At 36.8% G+C, this 22,900-nt stretch overlaps 1 protein-coding gene across 1 annotated transcript in view; it reads left to right on the top strand.

Moving 5' to 3' along the window:
* insrb (insulin receptor b) overlaps window positions 1-22,900 on the top strand; it is an 80,403-nt gene that overhangs the window by 36,867 nt on the left and 20,636 nt on the right. The window contains exon 3 of the mRNA XM_077226086.1: window positions 22,567-22,888. Coding sequence (XP_077082201.1) covers window positions 22,567-22,888 — 322 coding nt within the window. The remainder of the gene's footprint in view (window positions 1-22,566; window positions 22,889-22,900) is intronic.

Below are 22,900 nucleotides of genomic sequence, written 5' to 3'. Positions count from 1 at the left end.
TCGGTTAACTTGATTTGATTTTCTTTAGTAGGCAAACTGATGGTTGCTATCAGTCAGAAAGCCTTATGTAAAGGCCCCGATGAAATCTGCAGGGGTTTTATTGCACTGTTTTTGAGGACAAAACTGTGGAATTGTGCATAAATGAGTTTAAACATGGTTAAATGTTTTAATTTGAGCTGAAAGTGCTGCGTTTTATTTTTTGTGTGTTGGTATCATGAAATTAGCCTAATTATTTAACAAACGAAAACACAAAAGGCAGAAAATATAAAAAAAATATGATGGATAGTAAAATACTTTTATTAATCTCTTTTTCTTTACTTTTTATGATGTTTGTAGTACTTTTTTCATTATACTCTCTTGGTCTTAAGGCCTGTTCACACCAAGAACGATAACTATATTAGCATCCACACAAACACCCTGTAACATTGGTGATTATAAGTGAGCACTGCCGCTTTAAATTCTGGGGTGGATTCTGATTGGCTGTCAATGTTTTTATTTTCAATCAATTAAACAAAAATATTGTTCTAAAAGGAATATCGTGCCTCTGTCATTATCATTATAGTTGTGGTGTGGACGACGCAATTCTCAGAGAATTAAAACGATTAAAACTTTATCATTATAGTTATTGTTAATGCCAGTTAACACCAAGATTATTAAAAATGTTATCATTATAGTTATCATTAAGGTCCATTCACACCAAGTTTATTAAAACTTTAGATCATTTTATCGTAGTAGTTATTGTTAAGGCCCATTCACACCAAGTTTACTAAAACTTTACATCATTTTATTGTTAAGGCCCATTCACACCAAGATTATGTAAATTTTATCGTTATAGTTTTCGTTTAGGCCAATTCACACCAAGAATGATAACCATAACGATAGCTACATTATCGTACATGATTAAAACTATATAAAGTTATCGTCCATAGTGTGAACAAACCATTGTTTGCGCAAAATTTTTCAGTGCATGTTTTTCCGATTAAGGAAAAATGACTTTTCTTTTAGATGACATCAAGCCCTCATATGTTGTTTGACTCAAATGTGTCGAAAGATTGCGAAAGTGTTGAAATATGAATTTATATGTTAAGTATTTTTGTAGTAACTCCTTAATTTTAATAAGTAACAATAAGCCTATATTCACATGCTTTGGACTTTGCAGTCCAGTAACTTACATGTGTAGTGTGCACTTCAATTTTAACCTGTGATCTTACAGTTATGAAGGGAAAATCTGTAGATTTTGCACGAAACCCCCTTGATAGAGGATCTGATCCATGATCCCAGCGCTCACCGTCCGTGTCCTTCCTCGTGAGCTACAGGGTGTAAGTTACCCCTCTGCTTGAACTCTCACACAGATACTTTCTCACAGTATAGCTTTGTAAGCTCGTCTGAACCATCAGTATACATTTGCACGCAAGTGTGTTTGTGACCGTTTGTGTATGGAAAAAGGGAAGTAAATGTGTTAATGTGTTTGCTAGTTGTGCAGTTTGTATATGCGTATGCCTGCAGGTACAAATATTGTGTCCACACAGGAAGTATGAGGCCCTCCGGCAACTGACAGTGATTGGTTCTCGCAGACAGTGAAGCAACGAACTGTGATGCATGGCCGGGGTCAAGTCAAAATGAACTCTTGTCAAGCATCATATATATATATATATATATATATATATATATATATATATATATGTTCATTGCATTTTTGATGTATAACATGTTGTGATCATAGTTAAACGTGTATAGTTTTATTTCTAAAAAAAATAGTTTTATTTCTGGTGGTTTGTGTTTGGATTAGGAAGCGCAGATTGTGTTGGATTAGTTGTTTCGGAAGAATCACATTAGCAGCTGTACTTCCTCCGTGTGTGTGTGTGTGTGTGTGTGTGTGTGTGCGCGCGCCACTGCAGTTGACTTCCATCTACGCCAACTTCCATTCATTAGCTAAACAGGAAGCCCTGAGGGAGATGGAGGAGCTTGTGTCCTCGACGTTATCAATGGGAGCGTTTCTACGCCCTGCATTTGCATATTACCGATGACACGCTATTCTGACAAACCGCTGAGCGCTTGCACGTTCCCGCTGTTTCATGTCCTTCGGAGAAAAGGAAAGGAAGAGCCACGGGGGCATTTTCAGAAACCAGATCCTTCTGACATGCATGCAAACATGGGGAATAACCGGAGGAAGTATTTGCATGTGGCTAATGACGGTTGAATGCAAAACAAATCAAAATCTATCCATCAAAATGTTATACAGCATTATTTTTGTCATGATATAGCTTTTTTTATTGGATAACTGTATGCTAATTCAATTTGATAATCCAGTGGAAATTATGAATATAAAATAATGAGTGTAAATTAATGTGTCCTTGCTGAATAGTAGTATTACATTTCTTTAAAAACTTACAGACCCAAAACCTTTAAACAGCATTTATTTATTGATTTGCTATCAATTTTTATCACGTGGGGGGGTTGTTAAATTTAGCATGTAAAACTTATCTTTCATTTGTTTTTTTATGTAGCATATTAATTAAATCCGTTTTAATGCAATAATTTAACATCACACCAATTTGTTATTTCTGTTCGGCGTTCTAACGAATGGTTGTAAATCTTGAGATTAATCCTAATTATGTGATTCTATTGAAAGCCATATTATTTGTTTATTTTTGGTGAAACGAAAAGTTGTTTCATATCTGAGAACCTGATATAGTTGAAGACTATTTCCAAATAAATGCAACTATCTCGACATCTCGAGTGCTCAAAACGTCTCGAGTGCTCGAGACACGTGGGCTGCTCCTGTTTTTGGGGTTGCTAGGTAACAGTGAAGCAGCTGTGATGAAGAGCGAATGTGTCTGAAGGCATGCGTGTGTTCACATGGGTGTCTCTCCCAGAAATTTGCATGAGGGGAAACCATTCCAAATCCACACTATAGGAATCTGGCGTCTTTTTGAAGTTCACTGAAAATTCTTGGAATTGTTTCCTGCCTTTGTGTGGCAGCTTTCGCTTCCACTGCTATCATTGTCTCAGGGGATCTGTGGAAGTGATGAGGATTCACAATCACGTCTTCCACGGTGAGATGGTTGGGATGATCGTGATTCACCAATTTTATTAAATATTTTGGCTAATTCGACAATACTGGTGTACATTTCTGTGTACATGGTTATTATAGTTAACTGTAACCCCCCAAAACGTTCGTAAAATAGTAAGAAAATAAACTGTAAATAAAATGCAACAAAAAAACAAACTTATTTTATTTCAGCTAGTTTGCAAGGCAACATTTCTCAAAACTGAAAAAAGAAAAAACTATATTGACATAATTTAAAAACCAAAAGTGAATAAAATAACAAACACACACTCAACAAGATTAATAAAATGTAACTAGAATTAAAATGTAAGCAGAAAATATAAATATAAAACTAATAGAATCTCAACGATACTAAAATCTGGCTCTCAGGTCTGTTTAGTTCATTTTACCGTTATTAAATCCTTTCCACAATTCTTCATGCAACATGGGTTTGAATCTGGCTCGCAACGTTTCCCAGTGCTTCTTTGCCTTTTTGGATCATTTCCTGACGAAAATGCCAAAACATTATTGTCTTTTATATATTTTTATAAAAATGATGTATAATTAAATTTTTGAACAATTGGATTAGTATTTTTGTCCAGTAATATTTAGTTATAGTAAATAATACACATTTATATATAAATACAATTAATAATATAAGGGTTTAAATATTGGTGAAAAAATTAAACTAAGTAAAAAATATTTCTTTCTATATTTTGGGTCTTTTGCTTATTTTATATTATCATATTAAAATGTATGTAAATTATAAATACATTTTTTTTAAAATGTATACAACTATAACCTTTTTATATATTAAACATACATAGAAAAATGCTGAAATATTAGCACTTTTTTTTTAAGTTAAATAAATGTTGCATAAAACAAGTATGCATTTTATTTCAGCAATTTTGGCACCATTGGCGGCGGCCATTAATAAGCCCTAATAAGCTCAATGGCTAGCTAAAGATAAGAATTAAAATAAAATAAAAAAAGACTTTTAATGAGAGTATTGGGATGTTGATAATTGTTAATAAGCGCAAGCACGTGTGAACTAAAGAGCAAAATAAGTAGCTTAAAGCTCCCCGAAGGTAAGAGTTTAATGAATTGAGGAGAGGAGGTGGCATTGCATAACTTGTTTGTGAGCAAAACAAGCCCTCCCTCCTTGTGGGTGATGAGAGGATTGTTTTCAACCCTTGGAAGTGTCACGTATCCTCCGTTAGGCCATTTAGAAAGCATCTCTGTCGGATCACTCTCGAAGCGTTAATGGGTCAGTCGCTCCTCTTTCAAGCGAATGACTCAATCAGTTACAGATTGTGTTGATGTCGTGGCCAAAGTTTGATCGATGGTCCGACACAAAAAGAAAAACCATCAAACCGTTTATAGGGGTCATGTGATCCATCATAACTTGCCTATTGTTTAACCCTGAGATCATTTACAAGGGCGTTTCCGTATTTGCCGTGGCTCTTGGGTTACCAGTGGTCGACGTGCCGTATGAAGCAACATGTTTGTACTCAATGCCAGCAACATGTTGAGACAGCCATTACTGCAAATATATTGCTTGTCCGTTCGTAATTAGGCAACGTTAAATAAATTCAACATGTTGCTGTCAGAGATTCCCCTCTAGCTTGTTTTTCCCAGGCTGTTGTTGTTGTTGTCGTTTCCCCTTTGTCGTACATCTGGACGCCTGGTGCCTCGATCATAAAAGCCCTCAGCTTGAGAGTGACGAATGGAAGAACACAGAGATCTGGCTTTGCCGAATGCTCGTCCCCCCTAATGTTGGACCATGGATGTTGGGTACTTTTCGGTTACGAGCCTTTTGATCAAAGCATGAGGCTTCCCCGAGAGCGAGAAGCAGCTGTGGACGCTTCCACACAGAGCACTGACTCGGCTCAGTGTATTTGACCCAGAACTTTCCGAGCTAAGTCACCACAAACTTTTCAATGTCGCTCTCCCCAAAACATGACAGACTCTTGTGATTTGTAGCCGTATCTGTAGTCTACACCATTTGGGCGATGCCTAAAAGACAAGGTTTAGCATTTACAAGGCCAACCTCACCAAGAACTTGAGGCCAACCCTGCATGGGTGATCTTCTGAGTTCGAAGAGTTCATTTGTTGTGTACACATTTAAGCTTGCAAACTGCTTTGAAGTCCTTTTGTAAAGTCAAACTCTTGATTTGTAGCTTTATTCTTTTTGGGTATCACCTACAATTGAAGAATGTTTTAAGCGAACCCAAGCCACCTCCTGGTTTTAAAGGGACAGTTCACCCAAAAATGAAAATGGTGTCATCATATATAATATACTTTATATTTACATTTATACTTTTTAAATTGGTTTTGGGAAAATGAGTCTAACAGCCAGAGCGCAGTAAGCTAATTAAAGCTGCAATAGGTGATTTTTTTTTTTTTTTTTTGTTATGCTGGCTGGGATCATGGTGAAATTGTATGCTTTCAATGCTACCAGGCTAAAGTTAGCATTTCCCAAATCACCTATTGCACCTAGTTTTTTATATTTAGTTTTTATTAGCCTGCTATGCTTTGTCATGATAAAACCTTTGTAAAAGTGCACCGAATTTCTTCCAAACTACTTAGAGAAGTCAAACTCTTTGTTCTGTTCATATAAAACCTAAAATTTTGCATTTACAAGAAATGGCATTTATGTCATAAGCAAACCCCACCCACTTCCTGGTTTTAAAGGAACAGTTTATGAAAAAAATTAAATAATGTCATAACTAAATCACCTGAATGTCAGTCCAAACCTTTACAACTTTCTTCTCTGAATACAAAAGTTAATTTTTTCGTTGTTGTTGTGATGCACCGAAATAATTTGTTTTACCAAAACTACATTTTGGTTCTACATTTAGCACAAACCCTAAACTGAAAAAAGTGTTTGTAATTGAATTAGTTTTGTTTGTTTTTAGGGTTTTCTCAGGCATCCAAAACTATTTTGGCCTAAACTATTATTTTCCCTTTTTCGGAAATAACTGTTGCATTTTGTTAGTTTTTTTGTCTATACAATAGAACTCATTACTGGTCCACATTGACTGCCATTGTATGCAGAAAAAGGGTTTAAAATTTAGTCTTTTTAGATGAACTATCCCTTTAAATTCAGTTTGCTTTAGAGGGGACTGAGTTCGTTTAGAGCGTTAGCCTAAAAGCCCAAATTCCTGCATTCTGAGACTCGTCTGGGACATGTCGAACTCTCAATTTGTTACGTATCAGGATGTTCCTTTGTTTACTCTGTTTGGCCATCGCCTAAACGACGGCTAGTTTTATGGGTCCCTCACTCAATTTAAGAGCGCGCCGGCTCGTTTAAACCGTAATTACGGAGCCAGCCGGTCCCAAACACCTGGACGGCGTGAAGAGCGCAAGCTTGGCCTCGTCTCGTACAGCTGTGGAGAGTCACCTTGCAGCGAGTCCGGGGGAATTCCCTCCTAAATCAGCCAAGTTTGGGAAGGAAAAGCGAAGCTCTGGATTCTGTCAGCGTGCCATACTCCACTCTGGACTGTGAGTCAGACCCAAAAAAATACGCTCTTCTGATCCAATTTAAGCCTCCAGAAGCTTGCCAGTTCAAAGTTGTTCCAAGAAAACATGTAAACATCCCAATCACTAGCACTATAGGCGGGATGAGCGCAGAAACGCTTGGCGGAGCTGTTAGGGGAGGCCAAATATTTTTAGATCTCTTGAAACAGGGGCCATGTGGTTCACAGCAGAGTATTTTGGGGTTATCATATCTCGTTAAAAAAAATTAGCTGTGATTACCATCGCCGTGTGATGTGTGTGTAGCATCTGCGTACAAGGATTTCCTTAACTTAGTGCTAATGAAGTTTATGTAAATGAGACCGACACATTTTGTGCATCATGTGTTATGTGTAATTTGTATAGGTCTTTGCAAATATACATTGATTTGATGTGTTTTCCTCCCAATGCCATGTTCACCGAAATTGTGTGAAATGTGTACTCATAACATGATAAAACCTTTGGCTAATTAGCCATCAGGAAAAATGTAGGACTCTCGTCTGTAATGCATTTTCCCATATTTAATCTATTCCACATAAATCTGCAGATTTCTCCGTGCAATCTGTGCAGAAAATGTGGAAACCGCTCCGTGTGGGTCCAGTCATTAGGCTGAAAATGTCTTTAGTTAAATCAGATGGAGGTCCACAAGATCAACATCACATGTCGTTCAAAAAAGGGGTAAAAAAGAGATGGTTTAGGAAATAAGCCAGATCGCACTAATGGGGCTGTTCTCTCATCCGATCTGATGTGGTGTGGTTCTCTGTTTTATCTTTACGCGTTTTCCTGTTTGAACAAGAATGCACAGTCCTAATTGCGTCCGGTTTGGATACGGCACCATGAAACTCAGTCTTAAGTTTGTCACAATGCAATGTAGAGTAGTCTTAACAACATGAAATGACATTTGCAATGCATTTAACTTTATAATGTGAAGTTTGTTTGATTGTTCAGTTGGAAATTTTGTATGTCAGGACTTAATGTTTTCTATCTGGCCTCCCCAGAGGTGGAAATTCATGAGACCCACGTCACAACCAATTACATTATATTGGTGAGAAAAACCCTTGTTGCATAGTCTGTTTTTCAACAGGCGCCCCAGAACCCTTGTGGACCTGCTTCATTTGGCTCTAGGAATAAAACAGACCTTCCTTAATTGGGAATGAGTGTGTTTTCATTAATGTCCTGCCAGTGTGACACAATGAGCCGTCCTGCCAGTAGACTAATTGGTGTAAGTCGGGAGCACACAGTGCCAGGCATGGCAGTAAACCTCCTGGCTGTTATCGGCCGGCTCAGAGTGGACAGTGATTATAAAGGGGGGGGGGATTGTCCGGTTATTAGGGGTTTTTGCTAAGACAAGCGTCACGATTACTAATGCTCATACGTAAGTGGTGTTTACACGTACAGCGTTTGCAGTGACAAAACTGAGATGTTGATTTCTAGTGATTTGAGCTTCTGGTGCAAAGTGGGCGTGGCAAAGAATATATATACATATATATATACAATTATTATAAAAAGAATAAATAATATCATAGCTCACATTACTCTGCAATTATAAATTTATAATGCATAGATGTTGTATTTTATTCTGAAAAGCACAGTTGAAATAATTATATTAAAAAACATAAATTCTGTTTACTGTAAAAATGTAATGCACAAAACAAAATTACAACTAAAAATGAACTTATCTAACTTATCTTTCATTCTGAACTGTGTAGATAAAAAAAGTGTAAAAAAAAAATATATATACAAATATTACAACCAATATAATGGTTAAAATTATATGCCAATTATAAACTTATGCATGTAACTTATATTACTTGTATTTTTGAAATTTGAAATTGTTTATTAGTGTATAAAAATTTAAATGCACCCAAAAACAAAAATCATAGCTCAAATTATACGGCAATAAACGTATATAACTTGTTTGTTGTTTTATTGCAAACATAATATATGATCTAGTTATATAAAACTAATCAATTATGCTTATTAGTGTACAAAATAATTCAAATATAAAAATATTACAACCAAAAATATGATGATGATTTTTTCACAATTTTAAACTTGTTTGTACAAAATAATTAAAATATAAAAATATTACTACCAAAAATATGATCAAATTTGTTCACAATTTTAAACTATTTATTATTTACTAACTAGTAAAAACTATACATTTATTAACTAGTTATTTTGTAACTTGTATTTTATTCGGTAATGATAAATTAATAGGCATATAAAAATAATCAGTCATGCTTATTAGTGAGTCTCAGCTTTATTGAAACTCATTTTAAATCGAATCTCTTCATGTTTTTGCAGACCAAAATGATGAGCCACTGATGAGGTTCTGTTTCAGGAAAGCTGCTCACTTAGAAGTCAGCTGCCTGTGTAGGCGGTTGAGAGCAAGGCAGCTCACTAGGTTTTGGAACGTAGCTTAAGTATCATTGATATTAGACTAGAATGATTTTCTTCTGTTGTCGAAATTGTTTTTGATATGAACATCAGAGTTGTTCTTGTAGGTCTGTCATTGCTCGTTGGTTTGATAAGTGTGGAGAGTAATCATCTTCTATATGCTCCATCATGAGGTTTGTTTTGCTAATTGTTTTCCTCCGTCAGGCCATGTGCTCTGTCTCTACTCCTCCCTCACGGCATGGCCGTTTATAGCTTTATCACGCCTACCATGCTGTGGCCTTTTCTTCTGCACGCCCCCTCCTCCTCCTCCTATTTGGTTCTTACATTGTGCCCCTCCGTCGCTCTCTTTCTGTGGAAGGGCAGGGCCGGGTCTGGTCAGGTGACTGTATGGAGCTCTTGTTTATCACTTTGCTGTAGGTCGCCAGGGCGGCTGTTAATCTTTAACATTGAATGCTGCCCGCTGCCCTTCATCTAAACGCTGTGCACAGCATGCTGGGAGTGACCGTCATCCTAGCTTCGCATTTATCATTTTATTCAAGCATACGACTAGCAGGCTGTGCTCTCACAGGGCAGCTTATTGGATGAAATTTGTGGATGAATTTCACATAAACGTCCTGCTTTCACCCAAAAATCTTTGTTTAATAAATAAATATATATATCATTACAGTAATTTCTTTAAATGAAATATTTTCATTTGATACTTTCTAAAATAATGTAACATATTATGTGTGAATAATTTGCGTATTTAATTGTTTTTTATTTAAAGTAATGGTGCTTAATTGTCTTAAATTATACAAATAAGAAAATAAATAAGTTGTTGCTAAAAGAAAATTAATCCTATTTCACGACAAATCTGTTATTATTATTATTATTATTAATATTATTATTATGAATTAATTTATTTAATTTATTTATTTTTGAAATTAAGAATGCAAAAGAAAAAATAATTGGCCCTGAAAATGTATTTTTTTGAATAAACATAATTTCCATAATTTAAAAAAATTGGTGAAATTTGACCTGGACATCTTAAAACCTTACATCAGATGACCATTTTTTGTAATATATATATATATATATATATATATATATATTATATATTTTATTTTAAATATTATATATATGTATATATATATATATATATCCAATTTCTTGGATTTTTATCCAATATATATCCAGCTTTTCTTTTTTATGATTATGATTAATATTATTGGTTTTAATAATTATTCTGGAATCGTTTCACAAGTCATAAACCAGAAACGGAGTCATTCTCAGCAGGAGTGGCAATCTTTTATCGCACTGTAAGCAGGATCGACACTGATATGTTTTCATATGTTGCACATTATGGACTTATGCTATAAACTTTACCATGTTCCTAATTATAGAAGTGTTTCATATCCCAGCATTCCATCTGTGTTGCACTGCCGAGGGCATATATAGACCAGGTCGGCTGTAGGCTATTTCCTATTTGTATTATTTTGGATTCGGCACCTGTTTTATTAGGTGCACTCATACCATAGTGCATACAACTTTCCTCATCTTAAGTTGCATTATATTTGGAGTCTGTGTTGAAAAATCAAGGTCGCAGATGCTGAAGGTGTACACTCTAAATATGCAGTAGAAAGAAGTTACAAGGACATGTTTTTTTCTGCTTTTCTGCCATGAACTAGTAACAGATGCGCTCCCTGTTTGTCCTTGGTTCCCTGTGTTTGCTTGGCTATTGTCTTTTCTTAGTGAGTCATAGTATCCATTGGCGTTGCTCACCAACTGAGCTGCACTTTCGTTATTTGACAATCTTGGAGCAGCTTTCATTATTAATTTTCCAGGACATTAAGTCACCCACTAGGTTTGAAGGACGCACCCGTCAAAATGTACATTTTGAGAGTGAAGGAAATGTGTTTTATTGAATCAGGACATTGTTGCTTTGTTTCTTTTTACTTTTTTTACTTAATTACTTTTACAACGAGTTACACACCGAACTTTAATATTTAAGGTTACGGGTTTATAATCGTTTAATTAAAGAACCGTAACCCTAAGTATTAAACTTTGATGTGTAACTCCGTCATCCACTTTTTCTCATTTTGTTTGTTACTTCTTTTTTTCTTTTTTTTTAGAACGACCTGAAAGATCGGGAGAAGAGAATATTATAAACACAAAAATATCATAAAAGACGTGAACAGAAGAGCAGCCACAAACTCTTTTCTTTCTTTTTTTTGAAAGTGTTCAAATGTTTTTTGGTTTATTCTTTTACAGTAAACGAAATTACGTGAAGATATGTAGTTAAACTTATACACTGCAAAGAAATGGGTTCAATATATTGTCGAATTTGACTGTGTTTTTTGTTTTAGTCATCATTTGTCTTTTGATAAAAATCACCTTTAAATTTAGTCAGTATTTTATCATGTCATGTCAATTTTAGTCAAAGTTAATTTGACTAAAATACGTGTTTGAATACATATGATTATTTCAAATGATCATATTCTTCCTACTTTTTTCTTTTCCAAAAAACTACATTGATAATATTTTGCAGTATTTATTTGTCAAATTCTTCAATACTGTTTAAATTAAAAATACTTATTACAATGATTAATATAAATTAATATAAATTAATTTAATGATCAGTGCCGATTTAAAAAAAACGCAGTGTTGATGAAAAGATTGCGAAAAAAAACCCCTGCAAAATATTAGCAATATGCTATGTTAAAGTTAAAATAATTTGTCATTGTGATGCATATTTTTGATTATCGATGACAAAATAAAAAACCTTGTTGACAAAAATATGACGAGAAAAATGCGAGAAATGACAAGAACATTTTAATTAAAATAATTTATTTATCATTGTGATGAATATTTTTCATCAATTACAATTTTGAACTGTTAATATTTTGTGGTGGTTAAATGTCATCATATTATCATCAACCCTATTCATTTTTTTAACAATAACAAAAAAACAAAACAAAAAATGTATTAGTAATTTCACATTTTTGATATAATTTATACCTTGAATGTCAAGTTGTAAGTCGCTTTGGATAAAAAGTAAATACAAATGTACTTTTTTTTTGAGAGGTATGAGCATCTGGACTAAGATATGGAAAAGTCATGAGGGAAAAAATTTACAGAAACCTCCTCAAGGGGAAAAGTTCACGCTCTCCACCTCTGGTTACAGTGCTACAGCCATCTGGAAATCACAGCACCTGTGCAATCAAATCCGTAACCCTTTCCCCTGCTCACCCAGAGGTCACTGACAAGGAAACCAGATTATTCGGATAGCGCTGTAACCCTGGAAACCATCTAGCTCTCTTTGAATGGGGAAGAGCGGTTTTGCGGGAGAGAAAAGCAGGCAATCCCAGACCGAGGGCCGTGAACGGGAGCGCGTCTGGCTCGCTGTGCCGCGTGCTGAATATGAAGCAGCTCAAAATCTGCACTGCAGCCGTTTCTAGAGCAGGGTCAGCCCAACCCTTCCCATCAGCCCTGTCCGCACATGTACACATACAGCAGACCGCTCCGCTGCTGCTCTCTTGAGTCTCCTTACTGCACTGCCTTAAATCCAATCGGATGGGATCTCACGCACTCGCACTGGATTTATTCCATCTCTGTTTTCTGTTAACCTTCCCACTAGAGTAGTCCGGCCTCAAAAAAAAAAGATGCAAAGGCTCAAGATTTGTTTTCCCTGCTGTCCTCATTTGGCACGGTGTCTTGGAACGCCGCAGTTCCACCTGCGGAAAGGCCACCCTGAATCCTAGACGTTCCCTGAGTTCAGATTCTCTTCGTTTGTTCATTTGAGAAGATAATGGCGTATTCAGTTTGCTTTGAGGCTGAAAAATATGCCCTGTTCATGACTAGCTCTTTTAAACTTAGGTGATCTGGTTGCATGGATTAAGCTAATATATTTTTTTTCCACCAAAGTCCAATTCATACGGCATTATGGTAGGTTAAGAGGCTAAGCTATTTCAAGCTAGTATATTGGTTTCCTTAACATAGGGTGCTTACAGAAGGTTTGGCAACCAAAACCCTCTTTTTAAACCGATGGATGGATGGATGGACTGTACGTTTCTTGAATTTCACATTTCGCTTGCGTTTTCCGTCTGCTGTAACGTTCACGTCTCCTCAACAGTGCCGTTCCTGATGAGACTGTCTCTGTGCAGGTTGAATTGTAATCATTTCCCTTTCCCCCAGTTGATATTCATGGGCCGGTTCTGTCTGTCATCCGAGTCTCAAGTCCGGCTTGCCCCATTCTGGAAACAAAGGAGAAGTGGTAAAACAGTTTTCATCAATGGCGGCAGGAACAACAATTGGAACAACCAGGAACAACCATCACCTTTGCATTTCTTGTGTAAATTTTTATTTTAACTATACTTAAAATTGTTACATTCAGGGCTTGACATTTGGCCAATCGCCAAATACGTGTGGATTTCAGCGGTGGCGTGTAACGCAGTCTGTGCTAAATTGAGTTATTTTTCACTGCTTATTGCGCTCAAACAGTCAAATACACAAAAAATAATGTCAAAATGCCGGTCTTGGCAAGTATTCTCATAAACACAATACTTTTTTTTTTTTTTAACTTACATTTTTATTAATTTTTGACAGAGCAGTTACATGCATCAGCAATAATTATCAAATATATTACTAGTGTACAATCTTGAAAAGAAAAAATAATATATTTCTATATTACATTTTGTATTTCCATGTGGTTTCAGCATCACCATACAAAAAACAAAATAAAAAATTCACTTTTGGTGGTAGAGTAGGGACCCATAAACCTGAACCCTAACTTGTCGAGCCTTTACATGAATAAGACTTCTGCTGGACTCCATCGTAGACTAAAAACAGATTTCTGAAGTCGTAACACAATAAGTTATGTTTAAAGGGAACATAAGGAGTTGAGAGAAAGTGCATGTATAACAGTATAATGGATCTGTGCGTCAGGTCTTAAAGTGACAGGAGCCTAATATTCCTGCTGCCTAATTATGAGATGATATTAAAAATATCTATATGGCAGTTTTTCCCCATGTTATCAATGTCAAAATTGTGTCCAGTGAAAATGCTAAATAACTAGTAACTTTGGAAAACCACTAGCCACAAAAACTGAAAACCTAATTACATTTATAACTCCTGAACAAGTTGAAGGAGTTGAACAGTAACTCCTGAGTTTCTGGGTTTGAATGATTAATTAAAAGAACTGGTTTATACATTTCATGAACAAACTGGTCCCTTTTAATTCATTAAGAAGATAAAACTCAACCCGTGAAGTCTAATTCATGACTAAATGGCTCAAAAGCGTCAATCAAAAAAAACAGAGCTTATACTTTGACATCACTTGTTGCACTTTGTTTTTGGATTCACTAAAAAGTCATTCAGCTCAAGTCATTTGTTCACGAATCAGATTACATTGGTCGCGTTGCATGTTATTACATGCAGCCTGTGAAACTCAAAAGAAAGATGTTTAGTTGCGATTATTTTGTGATACACAGATCTTATCACTTTCAATTGAGCCTGGATAAGATATCACTTCTTTACTCTCAATAATTTGGCTAAATCTTGTGGTGCTATGCATTTGCAAACTACCTGAAAAAAGAAAAGTCTTTCAGAAGAGCAGACAGAGACTGAGCGATAGACCGTGACTCACTGTTAGAACAACTGCTGTGAGTAACCTTTTCCAGACACATGCCCTCACGGAAGAACCATCTAGATAACAGGTGACTTACGGTTCTGGAACCTTTAATGGCTCGTTTCCACTGAGCTGTACAGTACAGTACGATTCGGTAAACCCTGATCCGGCTTGCGTTTCCATCGCCAAGAGTACCCTTACTTGATAGGCGTGGTTTATGCCGGAAAGAAGCGATCAACGTCATTTTCAGGCGAAGAAGAAAGCGACATAGTAAACAACAATGTAGGACACACATCAGATCTTGTTCTTGCTTCTCTGCAAGTGGCTGTTTGTCACAAGAAGACAAGCGCCGACATTAGGCCTCAATACCAAGTACGCAAAGTTCAGACTTACCAAGTCCGACTCAGGAGAAGGACTCCCGAGGACGCGAGTCCGGTAATTCTGCAAATGGAACAGCGTTCTTGAAAGTGTCACTCAACTTGCTCTGCTACTCCGGGTATCTCTGTATGTACATTTTAGGCAACAATAAAACAAACTATGTTATAAAACACCTCTCTGCCTTTCTTCGTTTTCATTTAAAGAAATCTTAAACATAGCCACACAAATGTGATTCAGGCAACGCGTATTGCCTGCATGCGTAACATTAGTCTATTGATAACAAAACGAAATATAAAACTCAACCCTGCCAATTTTCGTTTAAATTTAAAAAAATATTAAACGTGTTAATATGGTCCAGGTTATATGTGCATTTGTACTAAATAATGTTGCAGTAAACAACGTAATAAAATTAAAAATGACAAAACTCAAACCAGTCTCTTTTTGTTAAATTTCAGTTTTATCAATATTAGCCATCATAAAAGTATAAGTAAAAGGTACAAAAAGCTATGCAATAAGAAATAAAGCAAACAATTCAGTCAAACATACAAAGTCAGCGCTCCTTGCAATGGTAAAGTTAAATAGCCTAAATATATAAAGTTATGAAACTTCACTTAGCCCTCAGCCTAAACGATTGACCAGGGAACAAAATGATAGATTCACGAGACCAAAGATCGCCGTTAGCTCTACACAAGACGAATTAGATCTCAATGTTAACCACTACAGAGACGTCAGAGTCAGCGGCAAACGTCAGAACGACTAGCCGAGGAAAGGCTGTTCCAGGCGGGGTACATGAGCGCCCGGTGATCGCCTGGAATGGATCTTGCACCCTGGATAAAATTTTCATAAATCTTTGTAACTAAACCACAGATTTGAGCTTTAAACAACTACATTCTTGCCTAATAAACCCTTAAAACTACATTTCGTGACACAATAACATTAATATTATATTTCTACTGTATATTAAAAAAACAGCGCTTCTTATGTTGTCATTCCCCTTGTAGTACGTGCAAGTGACGATTCTCTGTCAACCAATCATCATTCTGCAGTGAGTCTAGCTCCACCCTTTAGCTACCGTACCACTGTGCTCGGTACCCTAACGGAAGTGGTACGGTTCAGCATTTTGGTACCATTCACAACTTTTGACAGTGGAAACGGAAATAATTGCGTATCGTAATGTACTGTACCGTACCGCTCGGTGGAAACGAGCCATAACTGAATCAATGTTTCGGCCACAGAACATCCTGCATGGCCTTGATGGTCCGTTTGTTCCCTGCTTATGGTGCCTTAATCAAATTTTTGTCATTTACCAGAAGCTAGTGTCAAACGGCATTAGATTAACTATAGGAGAATGTTTTTTTGATCGGCTTAATCAGATTTGGTCACTTTGGTTGTGAAGAGACTCTAACCTTTACTTGTTTTGTTGCGTTTTTTTCACCTGTTCTCGAGTTCACCTGCTCAAGGCATCTGACTAAGTGTATCCTGCCGGTCGTCTGTGACAGTCATGCATTAAGTTAATATTTTAAAGTCAACATTGACGAGTTAATTGTTCAGTGGTCTGGGTATGAAAGATAGTTAGACATTTAGAATTGGTTAGCATTTAATTATGCCGAATATGGGGGGGAAACCCCAATTGCAATATGAGAAATGTCTCTCAGAACACTTCCTTGTGCGCAGTGTGTGGGCTTCTGGGCTAAAACTGAAGGATTTAAAAGCAGAAATATGTTGCTTATAATTTTATATTTGTTGAACCAAAAAAAGTTCAAAAAAGGAGCAGAAACAAGCAATAAAATCTTGGATTTGGTGTTAATTTTTTTAACATTTCGAATAGTTCAAAATTAAATTTAAAAAATGTTGTTCTATTCAATTCAATTTTATTAATATAATTAATTACTAATATGCAAATATTACCACAAATATGAAAATCGCAGGTTTCAATTTTATATCACTACCAAAATTGTTCTGGATGTTCATTTTTGGCATAGCAAAACATATATTACACATAAACATATGCCTTTGGCAAATAAGAGTTGGTGATAGAAAAAAAAAATTACCGTTACAGTAAAATAACATTTTTGCAGTCATTTTAGTCTTTATGTTGTTCCAATTTTATGCCAACAAAGTTGTAAAATTGGTTATAACTACACAGAAAAACTTAGTATCATGGTAACCAATTGTTTGTCTAGTGGCCAATCAATGTGTTTTTTAACATTTATCATGGATTGGCCTCATTCAATTCCATTGTAAGTGCCTCATCGTAAGAAAACGAGGGACGAGTGAAAATTACTTTTAGTGGTAACCAATAAACTCTTGCTGAAAATCATTTTGTTTTCACCTTACAAGTGCATGGTTAAATTGTGCAATTTTTAGACTGCGCAATGCAAATGTGAAAATTGCTGATTTCATATTGTATTTTATAATGCTTTGACGCAAAACTTGGCGTCCGGCACAGGGAGGCCTTCAAAATTGGCACGAACCAATGAAGTCTAATCAATTAGGAATGAATAATAATCCATGTGAATCCTATTCCTTTAATATCCAATCCTGTTCAGAAAATGGCAATAGGAGTGTTGTAGCTTTTTGAGTGACATGGACGCTCTGCCCTTGCTCAAGTGTTTGGCGTTTAGGTGTTGTGGGATGTGTGTTCATGACAGACACTCCCACAACTTGCCCAAGCAGGTCCACAACTCACTTCAACACTGAAGTGCGCACACTTGCACCCTTAAAGTGCAGAAACAATGTCCTCCTATCGATCGGTTGGGTTTCAATGAACTATTTCAAGTGTTCTTGCATACACTTTCATACTGCGGATTCCAAGACTTCAATTCACATAAATTTGTATAGCACTTTTCACAATACATATTGTTTCAAAGCAGCTTTACAGAAAATGAATGAAGTGTCTACATTACAATTTAGAGTGATCTGTTATCAGGGGTGACTAGCTCTGTCCAAGTTATGAATTTCAGAAATATACAAATCACACAATAAGCAATGTATTAATTTAAGGCAAAAACAATGAGCTCATTAAAGTAATGAATACATGTTTGTTAATGAATGATTAGGATGTATATAAAAATGTAGCATTGGTGCATATTCATGTGAATCAAGACTTCCATGTGTGTCAAATGTGAAATTAGGCTTAAGTGTTTTTTTGCTTGTGACCTCCTTAGAATTTATGACACTCTGATACCGAATCACCTTTGCACTTCCTGTTCACCTGCATTGTGTAATCTGGTGATATCAGCGGCCTCGACGACTCTTCTGAAGCTTGTTTTTGTTTGTCGAGATCTTGGACCGATGAACCTTGAATGACGGGTCACCCGGACAGTGTGTTTATCACATTTATGTGTGTTTTCCAGGGCAAGGTTGCGTTGATACCTTCAGCCGTGTTCCAGTGCTTGCTTTCCTTCCTTCCTCCCTTCTAACCACGTGACTCCGGCGCCTCGAGGCTTTCTTTCCTCCCGTATTTACGGGTTTGTTTTGTTTACATTTCTACACCTCCCCTCCCCCGACTTCCTCGCTCTGCCTCGGCTCTCGTAAGCCGCACGCCTCTGAACAAATCATCAGTTGGGTTTACAGTAAATCTTTTGAGGCCTGAGACATGCGAGAGCGGCCAAATATAGTAAAACGCCATCCAACTGCCCCAGCGTGCCTGTGTGAATGCATTAGCGTGTTTTTATGGGGAATCCGCATGAGTTCTCGGTGAACACTGACCCGTGACCTCAGAGTGAATATAGGGAAGCGTGTTTATGGTTTGTGTCACTCACAGATGTCACCAGGGCTCAGCAATATAGCTCAAACAATTATGTCTCTATTTATCAGCCTCTTGATGATATATTCAGTATTGACATGTAATTGCTCTGCCTTAAAAAAGTGGGATTTTGACCAAGTAGTAGTTTTTCCCTTTTATTTAGTGAATAAACAATAAAAAAAATGTTACTTTCCTTAAGTATTTTGAATCTATTTGGCAACAAAGGAAGGTATTTATGATAAAATATCTTATTATTATTCATTTATACAATTAATAATATATTGTGTGTAATTATGTATTTTTTACTAATATAAGTTATTGTTGGCTACTATTGTGTTCTATTATATTGTAATATAATTATTGTATTATAATTTTAACAATGCTACACGGACACCATCATATTTGGCCCAGCATATATATATATATATGCTAGCAGAATATTTTTGATAGCCAATGACAGAGCTCGAGATCAGACATCAGATCCCACACAATGCTTATGAATGAAAGCAGGAGGGACTACAAAGGCCGCAGAGAGAAGATGTGTGTGTTTCTAGAGGGATCAACCTTGGGGAGACTGCTGTGGAGAAGGGAGGAGGGTTTGTGCAGGGTTACGCGGCCCGCAATCGCTGGCGTATGTGAGGAATGCTGCGAAAGTGGAGGCTGCGCCCGTCTGCATGCTCGCTCCTGCCTGTCCTCGTGTATTCCCTCTGCATCCGTCTGCCGCCTGTCTGCCGGCGTGTCGGGGGTTAACGCTGGGCGGATCTCTCTCTCTGTTGGAAGAGGCCATTGAATGGCTGCCTTCCACGGACAGCAAAAACATTGGTTAAGGGTGAGGGCGGATCTGAGGCTGCTGCGGAAACATGGACTGGAACTTTGATTGGATCAGATTAATGCTTTTGGAGTGCGTGAATGTGGTTGGGCCTTGCAACGGAAGCAGACAGTGGTCTTTTTATGTTTTACTAGTAAAATTAGTCTTTGATATTTACTAATAAATATTATTGGCCAACATAATAAAAATATAATTTTTTTGTTTTCATGATTTAGAAAATGGAGACCAACTTTATTCATCATTCTTTTTAAAATCTGATTCCAATTTTATATAACTAGCAAAATTATTATATTAATTACCAATTAATTATATAGATATTATATACAGTAGTCAACATTTGAAGTGGATCAAAAAAGTTCATCAAAGTTGTCAACAACGGGTATTGTTCAAAATTCATGTTTAACTTTGATGAAAGGTTTTGTTCCACTTCAAATGTTGACTACTATATTATAACATATGTAATCATGTATAGTATTCAGTTATATAATATATTATTATAAAAATGTATTTATAATACATTTATTTATAGGCAGCTATATAATGATTACTAGTAATACACAAAAATAAGTTATAATTTTTTTATATAAATGTATATATAAAAATAAAAATTTAAATGCCAAGTGATCTACTTTTTTGTATATGTCATTCTTTTTTTAACTCTGATTTGAAATTAATATCTCGCTAGCAAAATTGAGAGAATTTTTTAATAATTTTTTACAAAATGAATCAGACACAGTATTAGTTGGTGCAATTATTCCTACACATCCCTAGTTCGCTGATATTAAGTTTCCTGACATATTTTTGAAGGCCAGGATTTTGGTTTGTGGTTATAATGCCAGACAGTGGTTTAATATGCTTGTTAAGGTGTATTTAATGCCCCAGATTGACATATTTTAGATTCACCTATAGTTTCTTTTATTCTTCCTTCTGCTTCTCCGTTTTGAATGCATTCTTGACTGCCCCCCCATAATTCCCGTCACCTTTCGGGTGCCCCATCATATTTCAGTCAGGCAGTGAAATGGTCCACCCTTTCGCTGACAGGCAGAAGGGTCCATGTTGTTTTGCTCCTGTGGGGCGGCCCAGTGTCACATGATATGTGACTCAAACACTCAAACATGAGTGTTTTATGGCACTAATGAAGTCCAACAGATTTGCCTCTGCGCTGTAACCTGGAAGGCCGGCTGTGTCCGACATCTCCGCCAAACTCGTGTCAGGAGGAGGTGTTTCTTATCAGGATGGATTTAATGACTGGTTACATTGACTCACTGTGCTGCGCGTTTATAATCTTAGATGGGTCTTTTATATGAATGTGGTTATGTTTGATTGTATTATTTTAAATTTGTTAAATTAAAATTCACAAAACATTTATGGAATCTTAAATGTGTGTAGATCAAAGTGTAGGGAACATATTACAAATTTATTACGTCTGGTCCGATTCACCATACTAGAAATTGAAAGTCAAGTGCATTGCATTATGGGAAACAGCAAAAGTGTGAGCTGTTTGTATCTTGCACATTTTTTCAAATGTATTAGGCCTATACCAGCATATTCTGTGTATACTGTTGTACTTCTGCTACTGTTGTTGCGTGCTATTCTTGACATGTTTCTGGAACACGCTGTGTCTTTGTTGTGGTCTAGCAGGCGGCTAGTGTGAGTGTGAGACGAGGAAGATGACTTACAGACTGCTGTATTCATTTATTTCTGCACCCTGCGATGCACAAGCTTCACTTCCAGATGGCCCTGCGGCCAAACACGACTCTGAATCACTTCCTTCCTGCTGAATAAAGGCTCATAATGATGCAACTGACCTCAGATCCACTTTTTGTGGATTTGATCACATTTGTTTTCATTAACGTGATGTTGCATTAAACGTATGTTGTTTATTTCAGCCCACAAATCAAGAAATAATGTTTTCCTTAAGGCAAGACCGGTGAATAGCGTACAAATATTACTAATAGATATTGCCATGCTTCCCCAGTTCATTGATATTTCAGAAAACCTGTGATACAAAATGTTTAAATTTGCAAATGATGCATTATCTAACATTGAACATTGGGTAAAGCCAAAATTCTTGTCTAAGTCAAAGGTTTTTACAGAGGTCTCTACTGGTGAACCGAAATGTCACCATGGACGAATTTTGCATTTTTTTTATAATTATTGCCATTGGCCGTTAAGTGTCAGAAGTGGGCTTATATTTTGACAGTTACGGGACTTTTATTTTGGCAGCGCCGGAACCAGTCCCTTTAAGGCAAGTCATTTCACTCAGCGGCCATTTTTCAAATGCCTTGCTGCAGCTATTTCAGTCATGGAAGTACAGCTCCTAAATTTCTTTAATTTGTAATCACGAATGACATCTGACAAAAACTGTCATCAATTGTTTTTAAACGCTCAAATCATGCTGGCTGGATCAGCAAATGCACACGTGTGCGTCTCAGGACGCTGGCTGTTTCTCAATAAACTTCTTAAGCGATCTTGCGGCCTTGTGTTCTCGTTCTACGTCATCAACAACCATCGAAGTTCAATTCCAATTCTCTAGAACGCAAGTTCAGAGGACGCATGGAAGGTACCCGGATGTGTTCTTGATATCGACGATGCATCGAATACAGAAATGAGAGAATCGAACCGTTAGAAATACCAGAAGACGTTGCGGGCGGTCGATGTACGGAAGCCTGTGAGCTTTAATCTTCTCGTTCTCACTTCCCGTGAATCCGTGGCAGGCTCACAAATACGTGACAGCTCGTGAAAATAAACATTTGTCCGTTTCTTTTGCATAATTTTAATAAAGTGGCAGTATTTTTATTGGCATATTAAAACATTGACAAAGCATATGCAACATTAAACAAATGTATTGTAGCTCAAATCTACAGATGCAAAAAGATAAACAATAATAGTTTATTTTGGATGTTTTCTTTCCACTAGTTTTAAACATGTTATGGAAAGCCCAATATCTCTGACCAGAGCATGAAAAGCAATGTATTTGCCTGTAGTAAAATGAATCTAATAAGTTATCTTTGTTCTTTTCTCCCTTTTTCTCATCGCAGTTTGTCCTTCCGAATGTGCCCACGGTGCCTGTACCCCCCATAAGGAGTGCTGTCACGATCAGTGTCTGGGCGGCTGCTCTTTGCCAGGGAACGCAACCAAATGCGTAGCTTGTCGCAACTTCCTGTTCGACGAGGCGTGCGTGGAGCGTTGCCCGCTGGGATACTACACCTTCAAGGGATGGCGCTGCGTGTCCTTAAAATTCTGCCAGGACCTCCACAACCAGTGCAAGGGCAAGAGCGGAGACTGCCACGAGTACGTCATCCACAACGGGGCCTGTATCCCAGAATGCCCGTCTGGATACACCACCATGAATTCCACCACGTACGTACCGGC

This window comes from Siphateles boraxobius, unplaced genomic scaffold (assembly GCF_051911475.1).
Source record: "Siphateles boraxobius isolate OS27281-9 unplaced genomic scaffold, OSU_SipBor_1 13, whole genome shotgun sequence".
Lineage (NCBI taxonomy): Eukaryota > Metazoa > Chordata > Actinopteri > Cypriniformes > Leuciscidae > Siphateles > Siphateles boraxobius.
Note: the sequence above shows the minus strand (reverse complement) of the source record. Positions and strands in the feature narration are given on the sequence as shown.